Source organism: Mustela lutreola, chromosome 6 (assembly GCF_030435805.1).
Source record: "Mustela lutreola isolate mMusLut2 chromosome 6, mMusLut2.pri, whole genome shotgun sequence".
Lineage (NCBI taxonomy): Eukaryota > Metazoa > Chordata > Mammalia > Carnivora > Mustelidae > Mustela > Mustela lutreola.
The window spans coordinates 23974134-23998852 of record NC_081295.1 but is presented as its reverse complement, the minus strand read 5'-3'; the positions used below and the strand labels follow the sequence as shown (position 1 = coordinate 23998852).

The following is a 24719-nucleotide window of genomic DNA, read 5'->3' as shown; positions in this document are numbered from 1 at the left end:
TTATTTAGCAATTTCAAACCAAGCCTTATAGGATGGAAATTAACATCTGTAGCTTAAAAAACATACATACATTAGAGTAACAATGGATTACATATCCAAAGTCTGATTTCTTTAGGCATAACCCAATTCCTTTTAGGATATGGGCTTACAGTATTTTCACAGGGTCAATAAACTACTGTGCATTGTATACTACTTACAGGATCCAAATTTAATACTTCATAAGGATTATATTCTTGATATTCTCGGTCTGTTTTGGAAACTTTGTATGCAAGGAATAAGAACAATGCCCAGCCTGCAAGCAGAACTATTTTCCTGTTTGGGAAAAAGATAGGTAAAGTATAAATAAATATACCTGTATGGTTTTCCTTAAGAGTCTATAAAGACATTATGACCAAACAAGGCTATAAAACAACCTAAAGCGTCTTACATCGCTATGATATTGATTCAGTTCCATAATCTCTGAGTTGTAAATTCCTGTCACAACCTCTGACTTTTTACTCTGAATTCTCTAGAATCTAGCAGTCTGCATCTAGAATCTTGCATGTAATATTCCTTCATTACTATTTGCAGAATTTTATGTATAGAACTTAATTCAATTTATTAACTTATTGGTCTCATATTAGATCAAAATATACTAAGTATTCAGTAAACCATTTATGTAATAAAAAAAAACACAAGAGCTGTTCTTAACCTAATAATTAGACTTTAAGTAAGATAAACTACAAAAAATAATGGGTCAATTGTGCAATGAAGAATGAACAGCCTTGTTTATAACAGTAAAACTTAAGAAACAAATTAAATATCCATTTATATGGAACCAATTAAATAAACCATTTATAGGAGACTAATAAACCAAGACACAGCCAAATAATTAGCCAATACAGATATAAAAAGATGTAAATAGTAGGATAAAAAGGGATATAAAGGAATACAGAAGTTGGAAAAAAAAACCTAACTCCTTCTCTCCAATATGTGCTGTTTAGTAAAAATATTTAAAAGACTGACATTATTAATGTTGGAGAGGCTGAAAAAAAGGAACACTCATACCCTTTACACTCTGAAGGACTATCTGGCAATAAGGTATCAAAACCCTAAAGAAGTATGCAAACACTTTTAACTATTTCAAGAATTTAGAAGGAAATAAACTAGAATTAAGCATATAAAGTATAAAAAGCTGATTACAGATATAGAACAGAAATACACTGAATACACAGAAATAATAACAGAAAACACACCAGAGATGCCCATCAATAGAGTAGTAAGCAAATAAATTAATGGTATATTAATAAAGTGAAATACCACCTAACCAATAAAAACAATATCTGCTGTGGAAGACTATCTACCTTATTAAATTAAAACAAGAAAATCAGCTTTCAAAGATATATGTATAATATGCTATTTTTAATAAATAAAAGTTTATTAAAAATATTAAAGGAAAATGATCTTAATAGTGGCTATATTTCAGTGATGAAATTGAGTAATTTTTATTTTTTTATACTCTTTATATCACAATTTGTTATGCTAAGGACGAATTGTTAAACAAACACATAAAATGAATCCTATGAGCCTAATCAAACAGAATTGGAGAGACGTTTTTTTCAAAGAAAGAAAATGTTACATGTGTTTAAGCTCATTTGGTCAAAACCTAGTTTAAATATGTTTATTTGGAATGAGCCTTCAGGATCAAGTTCCAATCCACCTACTGACCTTTATCACCCAAATTAAAAAAACAAAAACCGAAAAACCCACTCCCAAAGTTCCCTAAGCTTTTCCTACTAACATGCTTTTACTCTTCAATCTTTCCACCTAGAATTCCCATTCCCCATTTCTGCTTACCCAAACTATTCATCCTTCAAGACTCACCTCAAACCAATCCTTACCCTTGTCAAAGTGATCAATGGGGAAACCAGAGTTACTCACAAAGAAGCAAAAACCATGACTTTTCTCCTCCAACTCACTGCAAGCTCCTTGAGCATGTGGACAGGATCTTACTGAATTTTTGACTAAATTACTGAGATTTTGACTAACTTACTGAGATTTTGACTAACTGCTTAAACAAAGTTTGCAGAACAAAGTTGGCATTCAGATACAAATTTCTTTCCATCTGGCCAAAATAACGTTCTAATCCTTATTAAGTACCTAATACTGCAAACTGCTTCCCATACTACCTATATCCCCAAAGGGAAAAGAATCTCTACCTAGAACACTCCCGCTTTTACTTAGCTATCTAGGGAGAGGTAATTAAGAACATAGGCTCTGGAACAAATCTACCTGAGGTCAAATCCCAGCTTTATCACTTAACTTAGAGATCTTCTGAAGTTGCTTTACAACTCAGATTCTAATTTTTAGGATGGGTTTAAGAATTAACAGAGACTAGGTATGTAAAGCACCTAGAAGGTACCTCACAGATAGTAAACAATCGATTCCTGTTAGCTGTTCTCAGTATGTCTGACCCAAACCTCACTCAGAGAAGCCTCCTGTCCCAAGACAGAAAGCCCTTCCTCTGCTCTGTCATGGCCCCCCTGGCCCCCCTGCCAGAGCCCTTACTAAACTCTATTATCATTACTTGTTCACTTGCTGGTTTCTCCCACAACTGTTAGGTTGCTGAACCACATCTATTTGTTAATCACAATATATCAGTTCCTGGTATAATAGGCACACAATGACTACTTATTGAATGAAAATGAAAATAATATACATGGTAATTTTTAACTCAAACCCGAAAGTCTGCCATACCTTCGATATGCTACAGAACATGTGAATATCTAGAAGTTAATAATTCCACATTTTGTTTTGCCAGTGCCCCAAAGGCTAAGAAAGCTCAGAAAACAAAGATAAAAGTAAAACTGAAAATCACTAAAACAAGACTTAAAAGCAAACAAGGGTAGAAGGGAGAGGAAATCAAAACACCTAGGATGAACTATACCCCATGAGAGATGCTCCACATGTTGTACCTGGCTCTCAGAGAAGAAGGAAGGAAGAGAGGATTAGAGAAGCTCGTACCAGAAGCCCCCAGGCTGATGAAAACTAACCACCAATAAAATCACACTTTAATTTCCTGAAAGCTAAAGCAAATGTGGAAACAGAATGGATTTCATCATGATCTACACCCAATTTTTTAAAAACATATTTAGGTCCTGTGAAAAGATAAACATTTTCCCCTACATAAAGCGTCACTGATCAACTTTGTGAAGTCTTGCGCTTTTTCTTTAAAAGTCAACTTCCAGAAATTAGAGCATTACACCATGACTGCTTAATTGTGAAACAATGCTTTAAGGTTAAGTAGCACAAAGGTTTTGATGTTTCCGACCTTATCTAAATTGTTACCCAGTTATCTGTTTAATTCTTCCTCACTTACAAACATCCCTTAATCTGTGCTTCCATTTAAGTAAAGCAATTTACTAATCACTGAACAGAACTTCAGAGTTGGGTTTTTTCCTTGAAAACTGGGGTTCAGATACCCACAAAGTATTGATCAAAACCTAAAAAGGAAGAGATTGGGAGGCCAAAAATATTTGCCTTGCTACCTCCTGAAACTATAATTTAAAATGAGAAGCAGGGGGCGCCTGGGTGGCTCAGTGGGTTAAGCCGCTGCCTTCGGCTCAGGTCATGATCTCAGGGTCCTGGGATCGAGTCCCACATCGGGCTCTCTGCTCAGCAGGGAGCCTGCTTCCTTCTCTCTCTCTCTCTGCCTGCCTCTCACTGTACTTGTAATTTCTCTCTGTCAAATAAATAAATGAAATCTTTAAAAAAAAAATAATAAATAAAAAAAATAAAATAAAATGAGAAGCAAAAGCAAAGAATAAACAGTGAACATAAAATTCTCTTCTAAAAACTAATTTTGCCTTTTAGTTTCACACCAATGAAGAACTCTTAACACCAAAGCTAAAATTTCCCTCCGTCTGCAGAGGAACTAAACTAAGCAAAGTAAAACCTTACAAAGAAAAACCATTTAAACCCCTTGAAGTTACACAGATAAGTTGAAACTATCATCATTTAAGCCCAGATTAAAAAATAAATGGTTCTATTTTTACTAATTTCCTCTGCTAGTTCTTCCCCTAATTCCCCTATCTACTGGATGGACAGATATAAGTAATTCATAAGATATAATCCTCCAAAAATGGTACCTCTTTCACCTATCAGATTCACCTGTTACTGCAAAATTGATGTCTCAGAGTGAAAACCCAAAGCCTAGGCTCTAAACCAGCATACCCCATAGCCTTATAAAGTCAAACAGGCCTGCTCTAATTAAACATGCTACTGGCCTGTTTAATCAAACTGGCCTGCCAAAATAAAAGGTGCTGCTCTACCACTTCTAGCTCCAGGACCCTGGTCAAGTTACCTCATCTTCCTTTTAATTTCTTCATCTGACAAAACAGCAAAAACATCTACTCTGAAGTTAATAATAAAATTATGAGATAACACACAAAGCCCCAGCACAGCATCTAGCATACAGTATGTGCTCAATAAACTTTAAATATCACTACAAAAAATGCAAACTTGATTATGTCACCTCCCTGCTTTTGATAATCTTTTAAAGATTCCCCCATAGTCTTTAAAGCAAAATCCAAATCCTGACAAGATGCACAGGTCTTCCTTCAAGGTTTGACTTCCCCTTCTCCCTTCCTTCCCAAGTCAGTACATTCTCTCTCCTTTAAACTTCTAAATCACTCTGTTTAGAAAGCTCCCAAATTCACATCTTACCCCCACCTAATGCTACAATTTCTTTAAACATATGTTTTATTCATCACTATACCCATATTTTATATGTTACCCAGCAAAGAATAAGCATTATGTACTTTTTTTTATTGAAACCAATTACTTACTTTACTGTAGGAATAATATTTGGCTGAGGTTTTAATAACCGTAAACGATACCACATACATCTTCCATACACTTTTCTGATATTCTTTAATCGAATTTGCTCTGTCAAAAAAAAAAAAAGAGGTGGTAAGTTAAAGCATTTGTCACACAGAAGGCAAAACCAATTAATACCATACTAACTTTTATTACCATGCTAAAATTTTACTGAAGTATAAAATACTACCTACTCAAATAATCTTTAAGAAAAACTGACAATATTGGTTAATTTTTCTGCCACTCGGAACAAATGATCAATCTGGGTAATGTTGGTTCAACTACCAGGCAATCGTTTTCATGCGTGACTTAAATAATTTCTAGTTAAAAAATGCAAAAACTGAATTGAACCCAAAATATTTAGTCACATAATCAGCAATTTCTGAGAAATGCTCCCTTCCTTTCCCTTTTACTACAGAAGACACAAAAAGTATAAAATAGTTGAAACATGCAGCTTATTAAGGAAGCCAAAGAGAAATAGTATTGTTCAATTATGAGAATAATTATGTTAAATTAGAAGTCACCCAAACCCATAAGAAGTTAAATTAGGTTCATATAGGAGTTAAAGAAACGGCATTATTTTAGTAGCGAGGAAAAATCTTCAATTCAATTAAAGAGACATTAAACCAAAGCCAAAATACCATGTATTATTTTACTAAACTCACTATCGTCACTCGAATAACTTTCCCAAGTTTAAAAAAATTAAGTTTTAAAATAAAAATGTACCTTTTCATGAAGATGGCATACAGAAAAGCAAAGGAAAAAACACTCCCCCTCCCAAAGATGAAGCCAAAATAAAGGCTTGGAAGGCCAAGAAGGCAATGCTGAAAGACAACCACAGCCACCAAAAAAAAAAAGTAAGAAAAAAGAAAGAAATCTGTGTGTCACCCACCTTCTGGTAGCCCAAGACACTCCAAAGGCAGCCCAAATATTTTCCAAGAAGCTTGACCACTATGCCATCAAGTTCCCCCTGAGCAATGAGTCAGCCATGAAGATGATAGAAGACAACAATAATTGTTGTGGTCCCTATGGATGGCAAGGCCAACAAGCACCAGATCAAACAGATTATGAAGAACCTCCATGACATTGTCAAGGCCAAGGTCAACACCCTGATCAGGCCTGATGGGAGAAGAAGACATGTGGTCCACTGGCTCCTGACTATAATGCTTTGGTTGTTGCCAACAAAACTGAGATCACCTACACTAAATCCAGCTGGCTAATACTAAATGGAAATTTTTCCACAATACTAGTTCCACAAAGTAAAAGAACTTTGCATATAACAGAAGGCTCCAAAGCCACCATGCAAGAAGTCCAAATACCCTGTTACCACCATGCTTTGAGGAAAACATCCACACAGGAGAGGTATGTGGTAGGAGGTATCAGAAGCAGCTGTGAAGCAGGATCCACAAATGGGAAGGGGTGGCAACAGCAAAGGAGACTGGTATTACACAGGGGGACTGATCAAATAAATTAACACATAAAAGATAACTGGAGTCAAGTTTTTCACCGTCAGAGAAGGCAGTTACACATATGAAAAAATTGAAAATAAGAACAAATCATGGGGTACTGAATAGGAACTAAAGATATCAGTATGAACAAATATCTTTCAATACAGAAATACAGATGTATTCTATAAATATATATTCCCTAACACTATTAAGGGAGCCTAGGAGCAGTGGTAACATCAAGAGCAGTGAGCATATTAACATCCAGATCTAGTTTCTAAATACCATTCTCCACAAATAGGAACAAGGGGTCCAAGTGTCTTTCCACAAAATACTATAAAAGGGAAAGGAATAACTTTACAGTGGGAAAATAGAGTAGGCTGAACAACTGTCACCCAAAACGTCCACATCCTAATACCTTGAATTGGTGAATACATTATCTTACATAGCAAAAAAGACTTTACAAAGCCAACTAAATTAAGATGACATGGGGAGATGTATTCTACATTAACTGGATGGGCACAATATAATCACAGGGGTCCTTATAAGGAGGAGGCAGGAGAGTTAAAGACAAAGGTGATACGACAATGGGAGCAGATGTTGGAGTGATGTCCTCTGACGATGGAAGGAGTCATAAGCCAATTAACACAGGCTGTCTCTAGAAGCTAGAAAAGGCAAGAAAACAGACTCAACTCAAGAGCCTCCAGGAAGAACCAGTTCTACCAACCCCATGACTAGCACAGTGAAAGCGATTTGGGGACTTCCAGCCTCCTGAACTGTAAGAGAATAAATTTGTGTTGCAATAAGTCATTAAGGTTGTAGAAATTTGTTACAGACACAATAGGAAACTAATACAGAAAGCCTGGCAGATGTTACCTTAATCAGATGATCAGCGAACATCAATAGCATTGGAGCAAAATGCAATCATATACCATCTGATAGAATGTAGTAAGAGACACACAGAATCAGTTTTGTAAAATTCCTGCCTAAGATATATAACCTGAATCTAATCATGAAAAAATACCAGACAACCCAAATTCAGGTTCATTCTACAAAATAATTGGCCTATAATCTTCAAAGTCAAAAAGCTGAAGAACTTTTCCAAACTGAAGGAGATTAAAGAAAGATGTTAATTAAATGTCATGTGTGATTCTGAACTGGATATTCTGCTATAAAGAACTTCACTGAGACAAAACTCAAAGAGGGTCTGAGAATGAAGTGGTAATGTTAATATTTTTATTTTCATGGTTAAATTATGGACACTTTTGAAAATATCACTGGTGACTTTTAAATCTGTATTTCATTCAATTAAGCCTCCACAGTCTCCCATTTCAACTATTAAAACGAAGGAAATGTTTGAAAAGGTTATAAAAACAATGCTGAATTTTCATCAACCAGATGGCTTGATCGATTCAAAGGGATGATATTCTCCCAATGTCTCTGACCCAAAAAAAGTACACATGGTTTTCAGCCCCATAGTTTTTCACAACGTGTACATGTACATTCTATGCCTCGCTCTTCCAGTCCAAAATGTAGAAGATCATAATCTTTTAGGGTAACACTGAAATCAATCAATAAGTACTACAAGCTATGGTTTACACAGTAACACACTGACATTTAGATTTCCAGCACAACTGAATATTCAAGGCACACATTCCAAATCTCTACATGAATGACCTCAAGTCAAAGTAAATACCACAAGTGAAGTCCTTCCAGTATGTTTTTTACAAGATATTTAGAATGTTAAAAAAAAAAAAAGTTCATTTATAAACTTCTAGTTGTCACAGCTAGTAAAAATTATATTAATAACACCATTAACCAGTAGTTTTTAAAGAAATCATCCACACTTATAGAAAAGGGAAACTACAAAGTCATAATTCTGTGGTTTAAAAAACAATGTAACAACGTATTATAATTGCTCTCAGCAGCTGAACATAAAGTTTTTATGTCTGTGGAAACAGTACAGGTTTGGGGGAAGGTTATTATGGTTGTGCTTCATAAGCTATACAATGTCTTAGCTAAAATAGTCACAGCCATCTGTCCATGCCAGAATGATCTCAGTGAACTCTTAGCACCATATTCCTAGAACCCAAAAAGCTGAAAGAATGCTAGCCAGAACTGAAGTTTTCAATCCTGTTTGCCTGATTATCAAAAAGAATTTTTAAAAATCATATTATCTACTTGTAGACTTCCAATTTGGCATCTCAAATTTTTTATAAGAAGTCTGAAGAGCTGCAAAAGATGTCATTTTTGACATGGAGTTAACATTTTAAAATAGAATAGTTCCATAACTTTTAAACACACCAATGCAATCTAAATACCTCAGCAATTTCATAGCCATCATCATACATTTACAAAATTTCATAAACAAATCAACCCTTTATTCTACTTCCCCCACATAATTCTATCCTAATGTAGCGTATTTTTATCCTGATAAGTCATTTCTTATAATACTGACAAATACCTCTTAAAATTAATTTTTTCTTCCCCGTGACTATTTTTTCCTAACAAATCTTCAAACCTTTAGAACAGTTGAAAGAATATTACAATGAACAATACCCTTCACCTAAATTCACCAAATGTTAACATTTTGCAACTCTCGGCCTTACCTCTAGTTTCCTTTTTCTCTTCCCACTCCTTTTTATCTGAACTATCTTCCTGTAAACTGCAAAACATCAATATGCTTCGCCTCTAAATGCTTTAGCATATAGTGCCAAAGAACATAGTTAAGTTTATCATACTCAGGTTTGACATCTATAAACTTTTAGATGTTAATTTGATGCTACTTTTTTTGGTGCTACCAAGACAGCATAAATATTATAAGTTGATAAATTATTAAAATTAGATTAAAATATCTGCTATGTTGTCACTTATAAGCTTATAAATATCCCATAAATACCAAAATTTATTTTTAAAAGTGAAAAGTACATTTTGCCAATATTAGACAAAATAGCTTTATCTTCTAATTTAAGTAAATTTTGTTAAAACTTGAAGCTGTAGATTACCTTGAATATTCAATTTACAGAAAATATCCCCTACATAACTAAATTGGCAAAGGCAGCCCTCCCTGTTAAATCAATTAGACAAATCAAACTTGGTTAAAAAAAAAAAAAAAAGTATGACTCCATTTTTTCAGTTCAAATAAATATACAAATACATTGATATTTTGAAAATTTTAAAAATCACTGAGAAATAAATTTTAGAACATACCTAGTAATATAGATGACTTAAATTAATAAAGCTAAATGATACAGAGAGGACATCATGTATTTAAAAGAAAAAAGTACCGTATTTCTCTTTCCAAAATTCAGTGGCTATTAAAACTATTCCTAAATCCCTCAGGGGTCCAAGAAAATAGTACCAAGAGTCAAAAGGTTATATTCAATAATCCAAAAAGTCTAAAAGACATTATACATCAGTTTTCTAGCTGCCCAAAGTCTTTCTGCAGTTGGTTGAGAATATATTACCTCACCATGATGACGCTGGCTCACTCACCATTGGGACAATTTTTTTTTATTAATTTTAAAAAATAGGAAAACACATTTTACTATAATAGTGTGGCTTGGTTCCCAGAATGTTGCAAAAGAGGAAAGGCATAAAAATGATAATTTGTTAGTGAAAAACTGGTAATCACTGCTCTAGACCACCAAAACCATAGCTTCCCTAAATCATCCTAATCTCAAAGTACACTAAAAGAAACTAAAGCTGCTGTTATGATCTTAACTTGAATCTGAACAGGTAGCCAAAATGTGTCATTCTCAAGGTGAGGTCAGAACCAACCATCTGGATTTGGGACAGAGAGGGGGATTGACTAAACACGACTCACCACTGCCAGCACACCCAATCACAGGTTACCTAAATTGAAAGGTTTCAGAAACTTGGGTTCATCTGCCACCTACACCAAAGAAACCTAGATAATTTATCAAATGCTGTACTGAAAGGAGAAAAAAAAAAAAAAAAAAGAATGTGTGTATAGTACGGAATGGTTGTTTACCCTTACAATCACAGGGCCAAGGCAGGGCTCTGGTTCACTGCTGCCACACATCATAAGAGCACTGTACCACATATCATCAGCCCAGAAAAAGACAAAATTCAAAATTCAAAGCACAGTATCCACTGTGTGTATCAATTTCACACTTTATAGTCCAAAAATTTTAAGTTGAACCATTATAACCTGGGACAATCTATATGCTATTTTATAGTATGTGACTTTTCAAATATGCAAACAAAAATTTTTAATTAAACATTTTAAGTAGAAAAGACATCATCTGTAAAAGGATACATAAGCAAAGTGACCAAAAAACTATTTTCATCTCATTAAGAAATAGGAGCATATTGAGTCAAGATCCTGTCACTTCTCTGCTTAAAAACCTTCAATAGCTCCCCAATGAACTTTAAATAAACTCCAAGCTTCTCACCCTGGCTTACAGACATGCTTTGCATCCCAGCTCCCTCTCTGACTTTATCCCAGATTATTCTCCTGACCTGGCAAACTCCCACCACTCTGGGTCTTCTCTGTTCATGGAATATGCCCAACTTGTTTTTGCCTTGAAGGCTCTTGTACACACACAACTGTTCATCCACAGTAATAGGCCAAAAGAACAATTCAGACTTCTGAATGACTGGCTTCCTTACGTCACTTGGCTTGAAGGAACATTCTCAGGATCCTACTTCTCTACCCAGTATATAGCACTATGTAGTATTTTATTATTTATATGTAGCATGTCGATCATCGCCCCCATACTAGGATGTAAGCTTCAAGAGAATAGAGATCCCATCTATATTGTTTACCCCACATTCCACTACCTAACACTGGCAAATAGCAGGTGCCTAATAAATATTTGTTAAACACATGAATTTTCTCATTTAGACATTCTAATAGTCCTGGGAATATGTATGTACGTATACTTTAAAAAAAAATTGAGGCTCAGAGAGGTTAAGTAACTTGCCTACAGTTAAAAAGGGTACAAAGGAATAACTAATAATCATTAAAGAAGAGATAGAAGACAAGAAAAACAAAACTGAAAATAAACTATTGGGATTACACCAAAATAAAAAGCAAAGAAAACCAACAAAAAGGAAATGCAACCTATTGAATGGAAGAGACATCTGCAAATTATATATCCAACACGGGGTTATTATCCAAAATATAAAGAACTTACATAACAACACTTAAACTGTAATTCTCTTACAAAAAAATATAGGGATAAATTTTTATGACCTTGGATTCACCAATAGATTCTTAGATATGACAACAAAAACAAAAGCAATAAAAGATAAAATAACTTGGACTTCATCAAAGTTAAAAACTTTTGTGCATCAAAGGACATAATCAAGAAAATGAAAAGATAGAAGATGTGGTGTATATATATACAATGAAACACTATGCAGCCATCAAAAGAAATGAAATATTGCCATTTGCGATGACGTGGATGTAACTAGAGGGTATTATGCTTAGTGAAATAAGTCAATTGGAGAAAGAACTATCATATGAGGGGCGCCTGGGTGGCTCAGTGGGTTGGGCCGCTGCCTTCGGCTCAGGTCATGATCTCAGGGTCCTGGGATCGAGTCCCGCATCGGGCTCTCTGCTCCGCAGGGAGCCTGCTTCCCTCTCTCTCTCTCTGCCTGCCTCTCCATCTACTTGTGATTTCTCTCTGTCAAATACATAAATAAAATCTAAAAAAAAAAAAAAAAGATCATATGATCTCCCTGATATGAGGAAGTGGAGATGCAACGTTGGGGATTTGGGGAGTGGAAAAAGAATAAATGAAACAAGATGGGATCAGGAGGGAGAAAAACCATAAGAGACTCTTAATCTCACAAAACAAACTGAGGGTTGCCAGGGGGAGGTGGGGAGGGAGAGGATGGGGGGGTTATAGACATTGAGAAGGTATGTGCTATGGTGAATGCTGTGAAGTGTGTAAACCTGGTGATTCACAGACCTGTACCCCTGGGGCTAATAATACATTATATGCTAATAAAAAATAATAATAACTAAAATTAAATTTTAAAAAAAAGAAAGTGAAAAGACAATCTACAGAATGGAAGAAAATATTTGCAAACCATGTATCTAATAAGGGATCATATCCAGAATATATGAAGAACACCTACAAGTCAACAAAAATAGATTAACAACTCTATTTAAAAATGGGCAAAGGATTTGAATGGATATTTCTCCAAAGAACATACACAAATGGCCAACAGAGAAAAGTAATGATTACTCAACATCATTATCCTCTAGGAAATGCAAATCAAAACCATAGTGAAATACCACTTCATCATATCTATTACAATGGCTATAATTCTTTAAAAATGAAAAATAAGTGTTGAAGAGAATATGCAGAAATTGGAACCCATGTATACTGCTGGTAGAAATGTAAATGTTGCCGCTACTGTGGCAAACAGTTCAAAAAGCTAAGGACCATATGACCTGCCAATTCTGCTCCTAGGAATATACCCAAAAGAACTGAAAACAAGGACTTAAACAGATACTATGGCAATGTTCACTACAGCATTATTCACAATAGACAAAGAGGGGAAACAATCCAAGTGTTCATCAACAGGTGAATAAAATGTGGCACAGTCATACAATGGAGTATTATTCAGCCATAAAAATGAAGTTCAGATACATACTACAACATGGATGACTCCTGAAAACATTATGCCAAATGCAATAAGCTAGACACAAAAGGTCAAGTATTGTATGATTCCACTTATACAAAATACCTAGAATAGGCAAATGTATAAAGAATAAGAGTTTTTCAGGGGCTGGAGGAAAGAAAGAATGGGGAGTTACAGGGCGCCTGAGTGGCTCAGTTGTTAAGCATATGCCTTCCACTCAGGTCATGATCCCAGAGTCCTGGGATCGAGCCCGGTGTCAAGCTCCCTGCTCAGCTCCCTCTCACTATCCATCTGTCAAATAAACAAAATCTTTAAAAAAAAATTTTTTTAGATTTTAAAAAAAAGGGGGGAGTTATTGCTCAATAGGTAGAGTTTGTTTGGGGTGATGAAAAACATTGTAAATAGCAGTGATGGCTGAACAACATTGTAAATGCAATTGTTATTGAATTGTTCATCTAAAATGGCTAAAACTATAAACTTTACATTATATATACTTTACCAACATAATTAAAAAAAAAAAAGATTCCACATCAGTAATATCTCAAGTATGTCACTTATCTTCCTATTGCCACCACCACTGTTCAAACCCTCATTATCGCCTTTTTTTTAAGATTTTATTTATTTACTTGAGAGAGAGAGTGACCACAAGAGGGGAAGATCAGAAGGAGAAGCAGACCCCCTGCTGAGCAGGGAGCCCGACAAGGGACTCCATCCTGGGACCCCAGGATCATGACCTCTGTTCTTTCTCATTCTATGAGATGCTATTACATTAATTCATATACGGCACAACTTTTAAAATATGTTCTAAAACGTCCAAAAATGACATACTGTCAACCAAATCACACACTCTTCAGCTAGGTATATAAGATTCTCTACCACCTGACTTCAATTAACTTTTCTAGCCTTTTCTCACTTACTCACTGAATGAATTCTGCTTCAGTGGATCTGTACTTTGAATATATTCCATGCTTTCCAGTCTCTGTACTTTTCTTCATGTGACTTTTTTTAATTAAAGATTTTATTTTTAAGTAATCTGTACACCTAATGTGGGCTGCAAACTCATGACCCAGAGATCAAGAGTCATAGCTCCACCAGCTAAGCCAGGCTGGTGCCCCCCTCAGGTGATTTCTTCTTCACCCTACCCAGCCCCACCATTCCACCCATTAAATCTTTCTTATCCTTGAACTATTTAGACAAAATACCTCTTGATCGCCAATATCATTCCCAATTAGACACAAATACTTTATCTAGCTAATTTGAATAGCACTTGTTTTCACTTTTCTTACATTTCTTTTGTTGTGCTCTGGATAAAATAATTCATGTATTTATCTAATCCTAATCCTCCCACCCTACCTAGATTACAAACTCTATCAAAACAAAGTCTTGGGTGCCTGGGTGGCTCAGGGGGTTGAGCCTCTGCCTTCAGCTCAGGTCGTGACCTCAGGGTCCCACATCGGGCTTTCCGCTCAGCAGGGAACCTACTTCCTCTCTCTCTGCCTGCCTCTCTGTCAAATAAATAAATAAAATCTTAAAAAAAAAAAAAGTCTTGTAAACAAGATTTACACTGCATTCATATTCCTATCTTCTGCCCTCCTAGTATAGGCAAACAATGAAGGCTCAATCAACAACTATTAGATTTAACTAAACAAGCAAAAAACCTAAAGCCAAAAAAATCTGGAATCTATGAGAAAATCCAATTCTCAAAAATCAATTCTCAAATGCAATTCTCAAAATGTAAGGAACATCTTTTTAAGAGAATTAATAACCAACAACACTTTTCAAAGAAAACAATGTGATGGTGAGATGGTGCAACATTTCTTACCAATAATCTCATGATAGCAAACATTCTTTAAAAGGAAGTCCAATATAGATATATTTGTTGTGACCTCCTCTATGTCTAAATAAAAAGTATGACTAAGGGAACAAACATCTGAGAAAATGAAAATAAGCCTATCTTTGTTTTTTCAGGTTCTTCCAAAGCCAAGCAAGTATGCAAAATGACCTTCAAGGGGTGCCTGCGGTGCTCAGGTCATGATCTCAAGGTCCTGGGATGGAGCCCCTCATCAGGCTCTCTGCTCAGCGGGAGCCTTCTTCCCCTCACCCTCTACTGGTGATCTCTGTCAATAAATAAATAAAATCTTAAAAAAAAAAAAAGACTTAAATAAAAACTATTTTACACAATGCATTTACTAATCCAGTGTTTGTCACCACATCTACAAAGCCTAAATGTACCATAATTCATACTGCCAAGGTGCCTTCTGGTCCCCTCTACTGTGTAGGACTTAAGCGCATATGTAGTACATGTCTGATACCCCTTTCTGTCAGGGTAGAACACAGAGGAGAATGACCTTATTTTAAAATGACTCAACTGGGGCACCCGGGTGGCTCAGTTGGTTAAGTGTCTGCCTTCCTCTTAAGTCATGATCCCAGGGTCATGGGATGGAGCCCCTACGTCTCCCTCTCCCACCCCTCAACCCCCACTCCCATTCGTACTCTCTCTTGCTATCTCTCTCTCTCAAATTAAAAAAAAAATCTTAAAAAATTTTTAAAAAATTACTCAAACTTCTCAGATCTCTAGTATCTAGTCTTACGAAAATCTAGTCTTATGATCTAGTCTTATGAAGACTATATGCTCTAAATAAAATATGGACATTCATAAAGTATACTCCTGTGAACACAATGCTGATACTAGCCAGTTCTTTTCTATTCAAATACACTCAATAAGAGCTTGAGATAATCAACTCTATTGTAATTAGAAACCTAGATAAATCAATAGATAAGGTCAATATTTTATTTTAAATAAAAATGATCATCCCCATCCTTTTCCATGCACTCAATCCCAAAACTGATAAAAGTAGGTTATTATTGGGCCAATCACCAAACAGCTTTTAAGAGAGACAGAAATAAGCAAAGACAGAAGTAAGCGAAAATTTTAAATCTGTACTCCACTCTCTCATTGCCTCCAAGGTACTTTTATATTCTATATAAATAGTCCAAACTGTCTTAGAATTTTCTAATCTGCACATTCCCCGCATTTCAACAGACTAATAAGCCTCTGAAAAGGAGTCCTTCTTCTCCATCCAGTTTTTCCCTACCCAGCAACCACCACCTCCCACAAATCACTCTCCACATAATGTTCCACAAAAGCAAAACTAACCAAGTCATTACCCTACTTTAAAAACTCCACTGTTTACCTAATATCTTACAAGATAAAATATAAGCTTCCTAAAATGGCAAATCTGACCATGTCATTAACTACTTAGAACCTTCCACTGTTTACCCAATAACTTACAAAACAAAGTATAAATTTCCTAAAATGGCCGTTTTACTTCTAAGTGCATATTCAATCTTTACCATGTATTGAACATCTCCATGCTTTTCCATCTACTTTCTCCTACATAAGGAATATACTTCCCCACTTACCTTTTATGACCTATCGCAAATCATCTTCTCTGCATGAAACACCAAATCCCCAAACAAAATTATTCATTCCTTGCCATAGCACTTTCCACTTACCATTTTAATACTTACTATAATGTGTTATATTAATTATAGGAGGCTGTATAAGAGTGATAGTTAAGAAGAAAAACTCTAGCATTAAAACAGGTTTGGATCCAACACCCAATCTTCCAATTAAAGGCTATATTGCTTTAGGTAAATTGGTTACCTTCTCTGGGACTTAAGTCTTCTATTAATAAAACTGGGTAATACCTGGGTCTAGCTCAAAGTGCTATTTTGAGTGCTTTCAGCATACCCACCTTGGGGCTAGCAAATATCCAAACGGACAGCAGTAGAGCTGAGATGAGGAGAATCATAATTATCTGTCTCAAACTGGAGGTGGGGTGTAGGGCCTTACCTACCAAGAGGAAGGACCATGTCTAAAGTCATCCCCACCGGAAGAAAAAAAGAGAGGTAATGAAACTAAAATGTTTCATTACCTTTGAGTGATGGGATTACAAGTAATGTTTGTTCTGTTTTGTGTGTGTGTGTGTGCTTTTCTGTACTATGTATACACAACTTATTAGGAAAAATGTTATATGCACTAAAAAGTCTGATCCATCACCTAGAAGCAGCATCTAGCACAAAATTCATGCTCTATAAACATCTACTAAATGAAGGAATTTCTACAGTGTGTTTGATTTTGCAAGGTTTTTTTTTTTTTAAGATTTTATTTATTTATTTGACAGAGATCACAGGTAGGCAGAGAAGCAGGCAGAGAGAGAGGGGGGAAGCAGGCTCCCTGCTGAGCAGAGCCTGATGCGGGGCTCGATCCCAGGACCCTGGGACCATGACCTGAGCCAAAGGCAGAGGCTTTAACCCACTGAGCCAGCAGGCACCCTTGCAAGCACGTTTAGATAACATTTATCCATAATCACTTCTTACAGGCCATATCATTATTATTATTATTTGTAGAAAATGAGACTGAATTCAGAAATAACAAAATAGGGACTAGGCTGGAACTTAAAACCAAAACTTCTGACTCCCAAATTCAGAGTTTTCTTACCACACTACTGAGCACTAAAAGTGGACTCCTACTCACATTCCCCAGTCAAGGAGCTGAATCACTGAGAGGGGGGACAGCTGAATCAATGTTTGAGAGGGGAACAAGCAAAGAATAAAGAAATGTAAATTTTTTTTAAAGTTTCATAAATTCTTTCAAACCATGGGGAAAAAAACCTGAGTATAGTATAACTATTTGTTTAATCCTCATTTTAATTCTATTAAACAAATAACCCATTGTCTCTATTTTATATATGAGTAAACCAAAAACACAGAAGTTAAATAACCCACCTAAGATCACACTGTTAGTAAAGCAGCACATCTAGACAGGTTTCAAAACCAGGCAGTTTTGAAAAAAAAGTAAAATAAGGGGTAAGGTCAAAGAAGTTTAAAAAAAATAAGGTTAAGGAGTTAAAAAAACAAAAAGTTGGAAAAAGTAATGATATAATTTATCTCAATTCAAAGGATCAATAGACCTTCACCTATGGAACAAATAAAAGCATGTTCTTGATTATTTGAAATTCTAATAATTACAAGCAGTTTTCTCTTGTCCAATACCATTGTAAACTTACATTATTAACGTTGTTTTAACAAATATATTCGGCTTTCAACTACAAGAACTTTAGAGAACTGTTCTACAGTAAGTGCTTCTTAACTATATTAAACAAAAAGGCTAAGGCATTAGTGATTTTTGTTTTTAGGAAAGAGCACATATAAAAATTCACCATCTCCCAAAATGACAACTCCAGCAAAAGACCACTACCAAGGGAGTTCTCTTTGCTAGCTACAATCTATAGTCACATAGGTACCTTTTAAAAAACCAATACATGGGAGCACCTGGGTGGCTCCGTGGGTTAAGCCCCTGCCTTCGGCTCAGGTCATGATCCCAGGGTCCTGGGATCAAGCCCCACATCAGGCTCTCTGCTCAGCAGGGAGCCTGCTTCTCCCTCTCTCTCTGCCTGCCTCTCTTCCTACTTGTGCTTTCTCTATCAAATAAATAAATAATCTTAAAAAAAAAAAAAAAAACACACATGGCACCCACTCCAGACCAAATAACTCAGAATATCTGGGGGGTGGGTAAAAGCGTTTCTAAAAGCTCCCCAAGTGATTCTAATGTGGAGCCAGGGTTGAGAACCACAGTTTTAAAGAAATCTAAACCCTCTGTTATTACCTCATCCAGAGCTTTTGTCCATAATGGTCTGAAAAAGTATTCAGTCAACTTATTCAGCCAATTTGCAAACAACCAGGAGAGTAAGATAAATAGGGCCCCTCAACTACTAAAAGGGGTATTAATTTTAAGTGCACTTGGCCAGGTAGATTAGACAAAAATCTAGGCAAAATGATTCCATTAGTGTTCGAGATAATAGAGTAACTTCAGTTAACATATCATATCAAATATGCCAATGACCAAGCTACTTCTCTTTCTCAAACCCTAGATTTTACCATCTGTGAAATGGTTCCATGCTTTCTAGCAGACTCAAGAGCCCAATAATTCTAGAAGAACAACACTGAAATAACTAAACCTTGAAACTAAAAGACCCACATAAGGAGCACCTACCTGGGTGGCTGAATCATTAAGTGTCTACCTTGGGCTCAGGTCATAATTCCAGGGCCCTGGGACTGAGCACCCCATGGAGCCCTACATAGAGCCCCACATCAAGCCCCGCATTGGGCTTCCTGCTCAGTGAGAAGCCTGCTTCTCTCTCTCATTCCCCCTGCTTGTGTTCCCTCTCTTGCTGTGTCTTTGTCAAATAAATAAATAAAATCTAAAAAGAAAAAAAAAACCACATATAGCACCATTTTAAAAACTACACAAAGATTGCTTACACTGAACTTCAAAAATGTATACTTACTAGCAAAAAACCCTTTTCGTGCTTTCCTGCAGAGAGTATCTCTAAAAAGTCAAGACTGCCATAAGAACTCTGAAATTCAAACTCCTTAGCCTACATTTTTGCATTTGGTTACAGTTTCATAGGAAAATGAAATAAAATAAGTTTCAAATCAAATATTAAAATACCCCATTGTGTTAATCAAAAACACTACTATAGGTCCACATCCTTTATTCAATACCCTTGAGGAAATATTACAGAATTTTTAAGATTTCAGAAAGACATTACAGTGTCTCCACCTTTATAAGCACTTGAGGGTCTAAAACAGCACCAATAATCAAACAAATTAATATTCCAAATTAACAGCCATATTAATAACTATTTTCTAAGTGAGAAGAATCAAGATTTTAAGTACCCTCTGTTGATACAAGTCACTATACGATTTTGCTGCAAACACCTGAAAAAAATTCTTTTTCAGAGCTTTGGGTGAACCTATTAATTTTAAGATTTCTCTCTGATATTTAAGACATTGCAAACTCAGCTTCAGAAAGAAGTCATTATGACAAAAAATCCTTTTAATAGCACTGTAATCCTAAAAAAACAACTCATTTATGATAGATACGCAAAAATAGTCCAAGTGGTGTCCACCAATTTCATGATTAGAATAGCATTTAAGTGTTCACCTTAATTTTCACAGCGCAATTGTGAGCAAGACCAAACAAATACATTAACACGTACACATTTACTAAGGCAAGCCTGAAGCCAGATGTAAAGTAGGGGCAAATCAGCACCTTTCTATCTAGCAATAAGGAGACAATACAAGACCTTAAAGCTAAGCAGATCAGGCTCCCCCACGAAGGAGAAAGTTAGAGAATGCTCTCTGAACTCGAGTTTCTTCACATAAGGATAGAGATAATAATAATAGTACCTACACTTCAGTGTGTTTTAAGAGGATTAAATAAAGTGATATTTGAAGGCCATAACTTATAGTCACTATTAATTCCCTACAACTTTTCCAAAGATGGACTATATGCTGAAGGAGCTCAAGTATAACTTGCTGATAAGTTATCAGGCAAATTTTATAATACAAAACCCACCACAAAAATAGAACTTTCAAAGTTCAAAATCCCAGTGTAGGTTAAAATGACTAATTTCTGAAATGGCTTCTAGAAACACATTCTAACAAAATCCACCTGCTCCCCCAATACCCTTTAGTCTTCCACACAACCAGATGCACACACAAAGGGTTAAGTGCAAATAAACTACTTTACTAAAAAGTGCATTTTTAACTCAAAATTATTAGAATGGCCTAGGTTTTGCAGATAAGAGAAACCTTTACAATATTAAGACTTAATCATCTATCTACAACCACTGTCCAGAGAAACCAATTTAAATGCACTTAGGAAAAGAAGGCACAAGAGTCCAAAATCCAATTTTCACAAACTATCCACTGAATAAGAAAACTGGCAACTTTGGGCAGATTTCTGCACCTACTGGATATTTAAACTTACAATCGTATACTTTAAAAAAAAAAAAAAAAAGGAATCCTTTGTTACTTATCCTAAATTCAATTTAATTCCATTATATAACTCGAGAATTTTACAGAATTTTTGAGCCAGTCTTAAAGCATAACAAGTTCTGAGCTGATTCAATGCCTCCCTGTTAACAATCTCCCCAGAGTATCTAACCTGGACAACCTAGACTTCCCACCACACCCAACTTCAAAGATGATGTTTAATCAAGTTAGCATACCTCCTGTGAAACAGAAAGCTTTCCCTAAATGTTAACACTCAAAACCTCCTGGTTACTGTTAAATAAGCTATTAGGGCCTGGCAGTTCCCTTAGCTTTAAGATTACCACTTGTCATATATCCCCGGACAGCGCAACATAAAATGCCTCGAACAGAATGTATGTTATTTGGTGCTCTAATCCCATGTGTTTAATGTGAAAAGATTTAGAACTAAAAGCGAATGGACCAGCTACCTCACAACTACCTACTCAACTTAATCCTTCATACTTGCACTTTTTCCGCCATAAACAGGAAACTCCAAAGAAAAGGAAATAGAGAACAGCCTATTTTTGCTAAGGGGAATAACGGCACTGCTTCCAACCCCACAGTGTTCGTGAACAAATGAAAAAGCAACAGGGGACGGGGACGGGGGAGGGGCGGCTGGTGAGCTCAGCTGGGAGTCCGAAGCATGCCACCCGGCTCAGACGGTGCCCAAAACATCTGTAACGACAGCTGCAACAGGGAAACGGGGGTGTGAGGGAAGAGGACCGTGGCTAAGGGGCTCGCAGTAGCGCCTGCACGTTCGGCTTCCTCCTTCGCCAACTCTTCTCTCACCTCCCAATCCCCATCCTCCCCATCCCATCCTGCTCCCTCCATATAGAAAAATAACCAATAAAATCAGAGGCAGAGAAGACAAAGAGGCAGGAGGAGGCTGCAAGGAGCGCCCAGAACAATGGGTGAGAGGGAGCGAAGCGAAACTCCTGAAAAGACAATGAAACGGGGATGGAGAGGGGCCCCGAGAGGAACCAAGGGAAACACCGCCGAGCCCGGGCCCCGCCAGCGGCGGACGCCTCGGACGCGAAGCTCGGCCGGCTGGCTGGCTGGATCACCCCGACGCTGGGGGGCTGGGTTGGGCTGGGCGGGGGCGGCGCGGCCCGGAGGGGCTGGCGGGGCCTGCACTGGTCCGCGGGCAGCTGCCGGCAGCACTCACCGGCATTCTGGTCTCGGGGCCAGAGGTAGTATGTGGCCGGGATCACGATGAGCCCCACGAAGGAGGTGAGGAAGTAGAAGAAGGTGTTCCCGCTGTCATCGTACTGGAACTGCTGTCCCGCCATGGCACCCCCCCCTCCGCCTCTCTCCTCTTACCACCGCCGCCACGACCCCGCTCTGCGCTCCAGCACCCAGCACCCCGGCCCTGTGTGGCGTAGCTCGGACGCTGCCGCCGCCTCTCCTCCCCGCCCCCACGCCACTCTCACGGACACGCCGCCGCCACCGCCGCTGCCGTCGCCAGCTCTCGCGAGAAGAGACAGTTCCCGCCCCGCTCGGTTTTTCCCTCCCTCTGCCTCTCCCCAACACTCTCGCTAAGGCAGACGTGGCGCGCGCAGCCGTGGAACTCGGCGAGGTCCCGCCCTTGATCCCGCCCCCAAGCTATAGTCCCTCCCCCTCGCACTCCTATAGATCCTCCCCCTAGAGCCCCGCCCCCAGCCATAGCGTTCTCGGCTTCTCCCCGCCTTTTCTCCTCCCCCTCCTTTCCCAGAGTTCCAACAGGGATTTCGGGGCTTCATTTTAGGGGGTCCCAGCAAAGACCCGTCGGAGAGTGGGTGTGCGTGGTTTACCTGGATGCTCCTGGAACCGCAGCTTTTCTGAGCAGAGCTGAGGCTGCGTTGTCTTTCCCTTCTCATCCTTACCTCACCCTTTCCGCCCTCTCGCTTATATATAAATTCCCTGGTTGATAATAACATTTCTTTAGGTTCCAGATCCGTTCTTCCAGTCCCCACATTTTGAAAACAAGGTTCATTCAGAATTGGGCGGCACAGGGAGTTTGGGGGAGGGGGGGTTGTTGTGGTTTATTTGCAAAGTAGTGTTTGCTACCAAAAGACTGCGATCTACGCTGCGCCCATTTTGCAGATGCAGATTCGGCAATCGGATAGAGATGGTGATCTACCCCGTCCCAGATCACCAGCGTTTTCTTCAACCCAGGCCGTAGGCTAAGACCTTTATTGCTTTATTATCATTTAATCGTCAGTAAACCCCTTGGAATAAATCAAAGCATGCTCTCTCTCCAGATGAGGAAATTGAGGCTCAGGTTGGCTAAAGTCATGCACAGTGAAGAAAGGTCTGGGGATTCCAACTCAGATCACTTCGACGCCACAAAGCCAGTGCCCTTAGCCACCACCTCGTCATGGACCTTAACATTTCCCTCAGAGCAGCTGGCTCTCCTTGCAAGGTGTGGGCATGATCTGTGTTCTGAAAGGGATGGGCTTGGGAAGCAGGAACCTCTCACTTGGCTGCGTCTGAGGTCCCAAGGGCCAGAGTCAGGTGAATTGGGAGAGAGAGAACTGGTGCCCTAATCTGGGAATGACCCGCATGGTCCACTGCAGCCCTGTCTGACGTCTATCCCCGTGTCTCCATCTCCCCTCTCTGGATCAAAAGGAAAGACCCACCCGACCTAACTCACAGAGTGGTTGTGAAGATTAAAGGGAATTATAGTGAAAATGCTTAGAAAAATGTAATAAGCCAATACCACACATTACACTATTTTTTTAAACGTGTTTTAAGACTACAATCTATTTACTAACTTCCTTTCAATATGCCTTCCGTTGTTGGAAGAGAAATCTGGTCACGTGTCATTTATTTTGTGTCCTCAAAACTAGCATTGATCTTAATGGGTAAAGCTTTTCTTCATAATGGATTATTTTCACATGTATTGTCTCTTCACTTTCAAGTGTCCTACCCATTTTGAAAGAACATTTTTAAAAATCGTGTTCTCTGCATTTCCCTCCCTACTTTTTTCTAATGTGAAGTTTTCAAAAACTGTATTAGAGGTGAAAAAATAAAAGAGAAGTGAGGGGAAGAGGCTTGAACTATGAAGTCAGCATGGCAGTCTGATTACCCAAACGCAGATATGCAGAGAACAATTTGCCTTGTTCCAGAAACAAATTAGCCATAAAATTGGCTCAGCTGAAGTGGGTCGGTTCCTGAAGTTTCTTTTGTTTATGTTGAATTTGTTATTAAGTTGTCCCAGGTTTTAACAATGCTGAACAGGTTATTTTTTATTACTCTGATTATACATTTACTCAGCATTTGTGCAAAGATAATACATCAGTTTTATAACCTTGTGACAATATAAATTATTGATAATTATTCTTCTGACTTTTTCCTGCAGGAATAATCTTTTCACTGCAGCTTTGGGATCATGCATAAAAGGGGCTTATGAACCATGAAATATTTTGAACAAATCATATTTACTTGCTAAATTCTAGAGCAATCTAAAATATGATTTTTTAAGCAGATTAAAGAATGTGAAAGGAAAAAAAATTTTAAAAAAAGAATGTGAAAGGAGCTGTCGGAAAGATATTAGGGCTTGATTGGGCTCAATTCCGAAATTATGAAAACAAATTTAAAGAGGGATTGAGGGCTATAGTTTGTCCTTTCATATTGGGAGCAGGTCTGTATTTTGGCTCCTCTCTTTTCATAGGTATCTTCTATTTTTAAGGATAGAAAGACATTTTATCCTAGAACTTAATGTTACTGCACATAAATAAACTCAGATCACCCAAATATTCTCAAAGCAAATCTAAACCATACCTTTAATTAATCACAATTTCTGATTCAGCGATATTTTTAAACTAACACAATAGTTTCTTTCAAGAGATCCTTTTAATGAAATACTTAGTAATAGTAAGTGAATATAGTAGAACTAGATTTACAAACACATTTTGTTCTTAATCTAACAGC

General features: G+C 37.4%; 1 protein-coding gene across 1 annotated transcript in view; it reads right to left on the bottom strand.

Annotated features, from left to right (window-relative positions):
- The window catches only part of SEC63 (SEC63 homolog, protein translocation regulator), a 71989-nt gene extending 49723 nt beyond the window's left edge, over positions 1–22266 (bottom strand). The window contains exons 1-3 of the mRNA XM_059176942.1: positions 21973–22266; positions 4827–4926; positions 198–312 (exon numbers count right to left, since the gene is read on the bottom strand). Of these exons, the coding sequence (XP_059032925.1) occupies positions 198–312; positions 4827–4926; positions 21973–22096 (339 nt within the window). The 5' untranslated portion in view covers positions 22097–22266. The remainder of the gene's footprint in view (positions 1–197; positions 313–4826; positions 4927–21972) is intronic.
- Positions 22267–24719: the final 2453 nt, after the last annotated feature.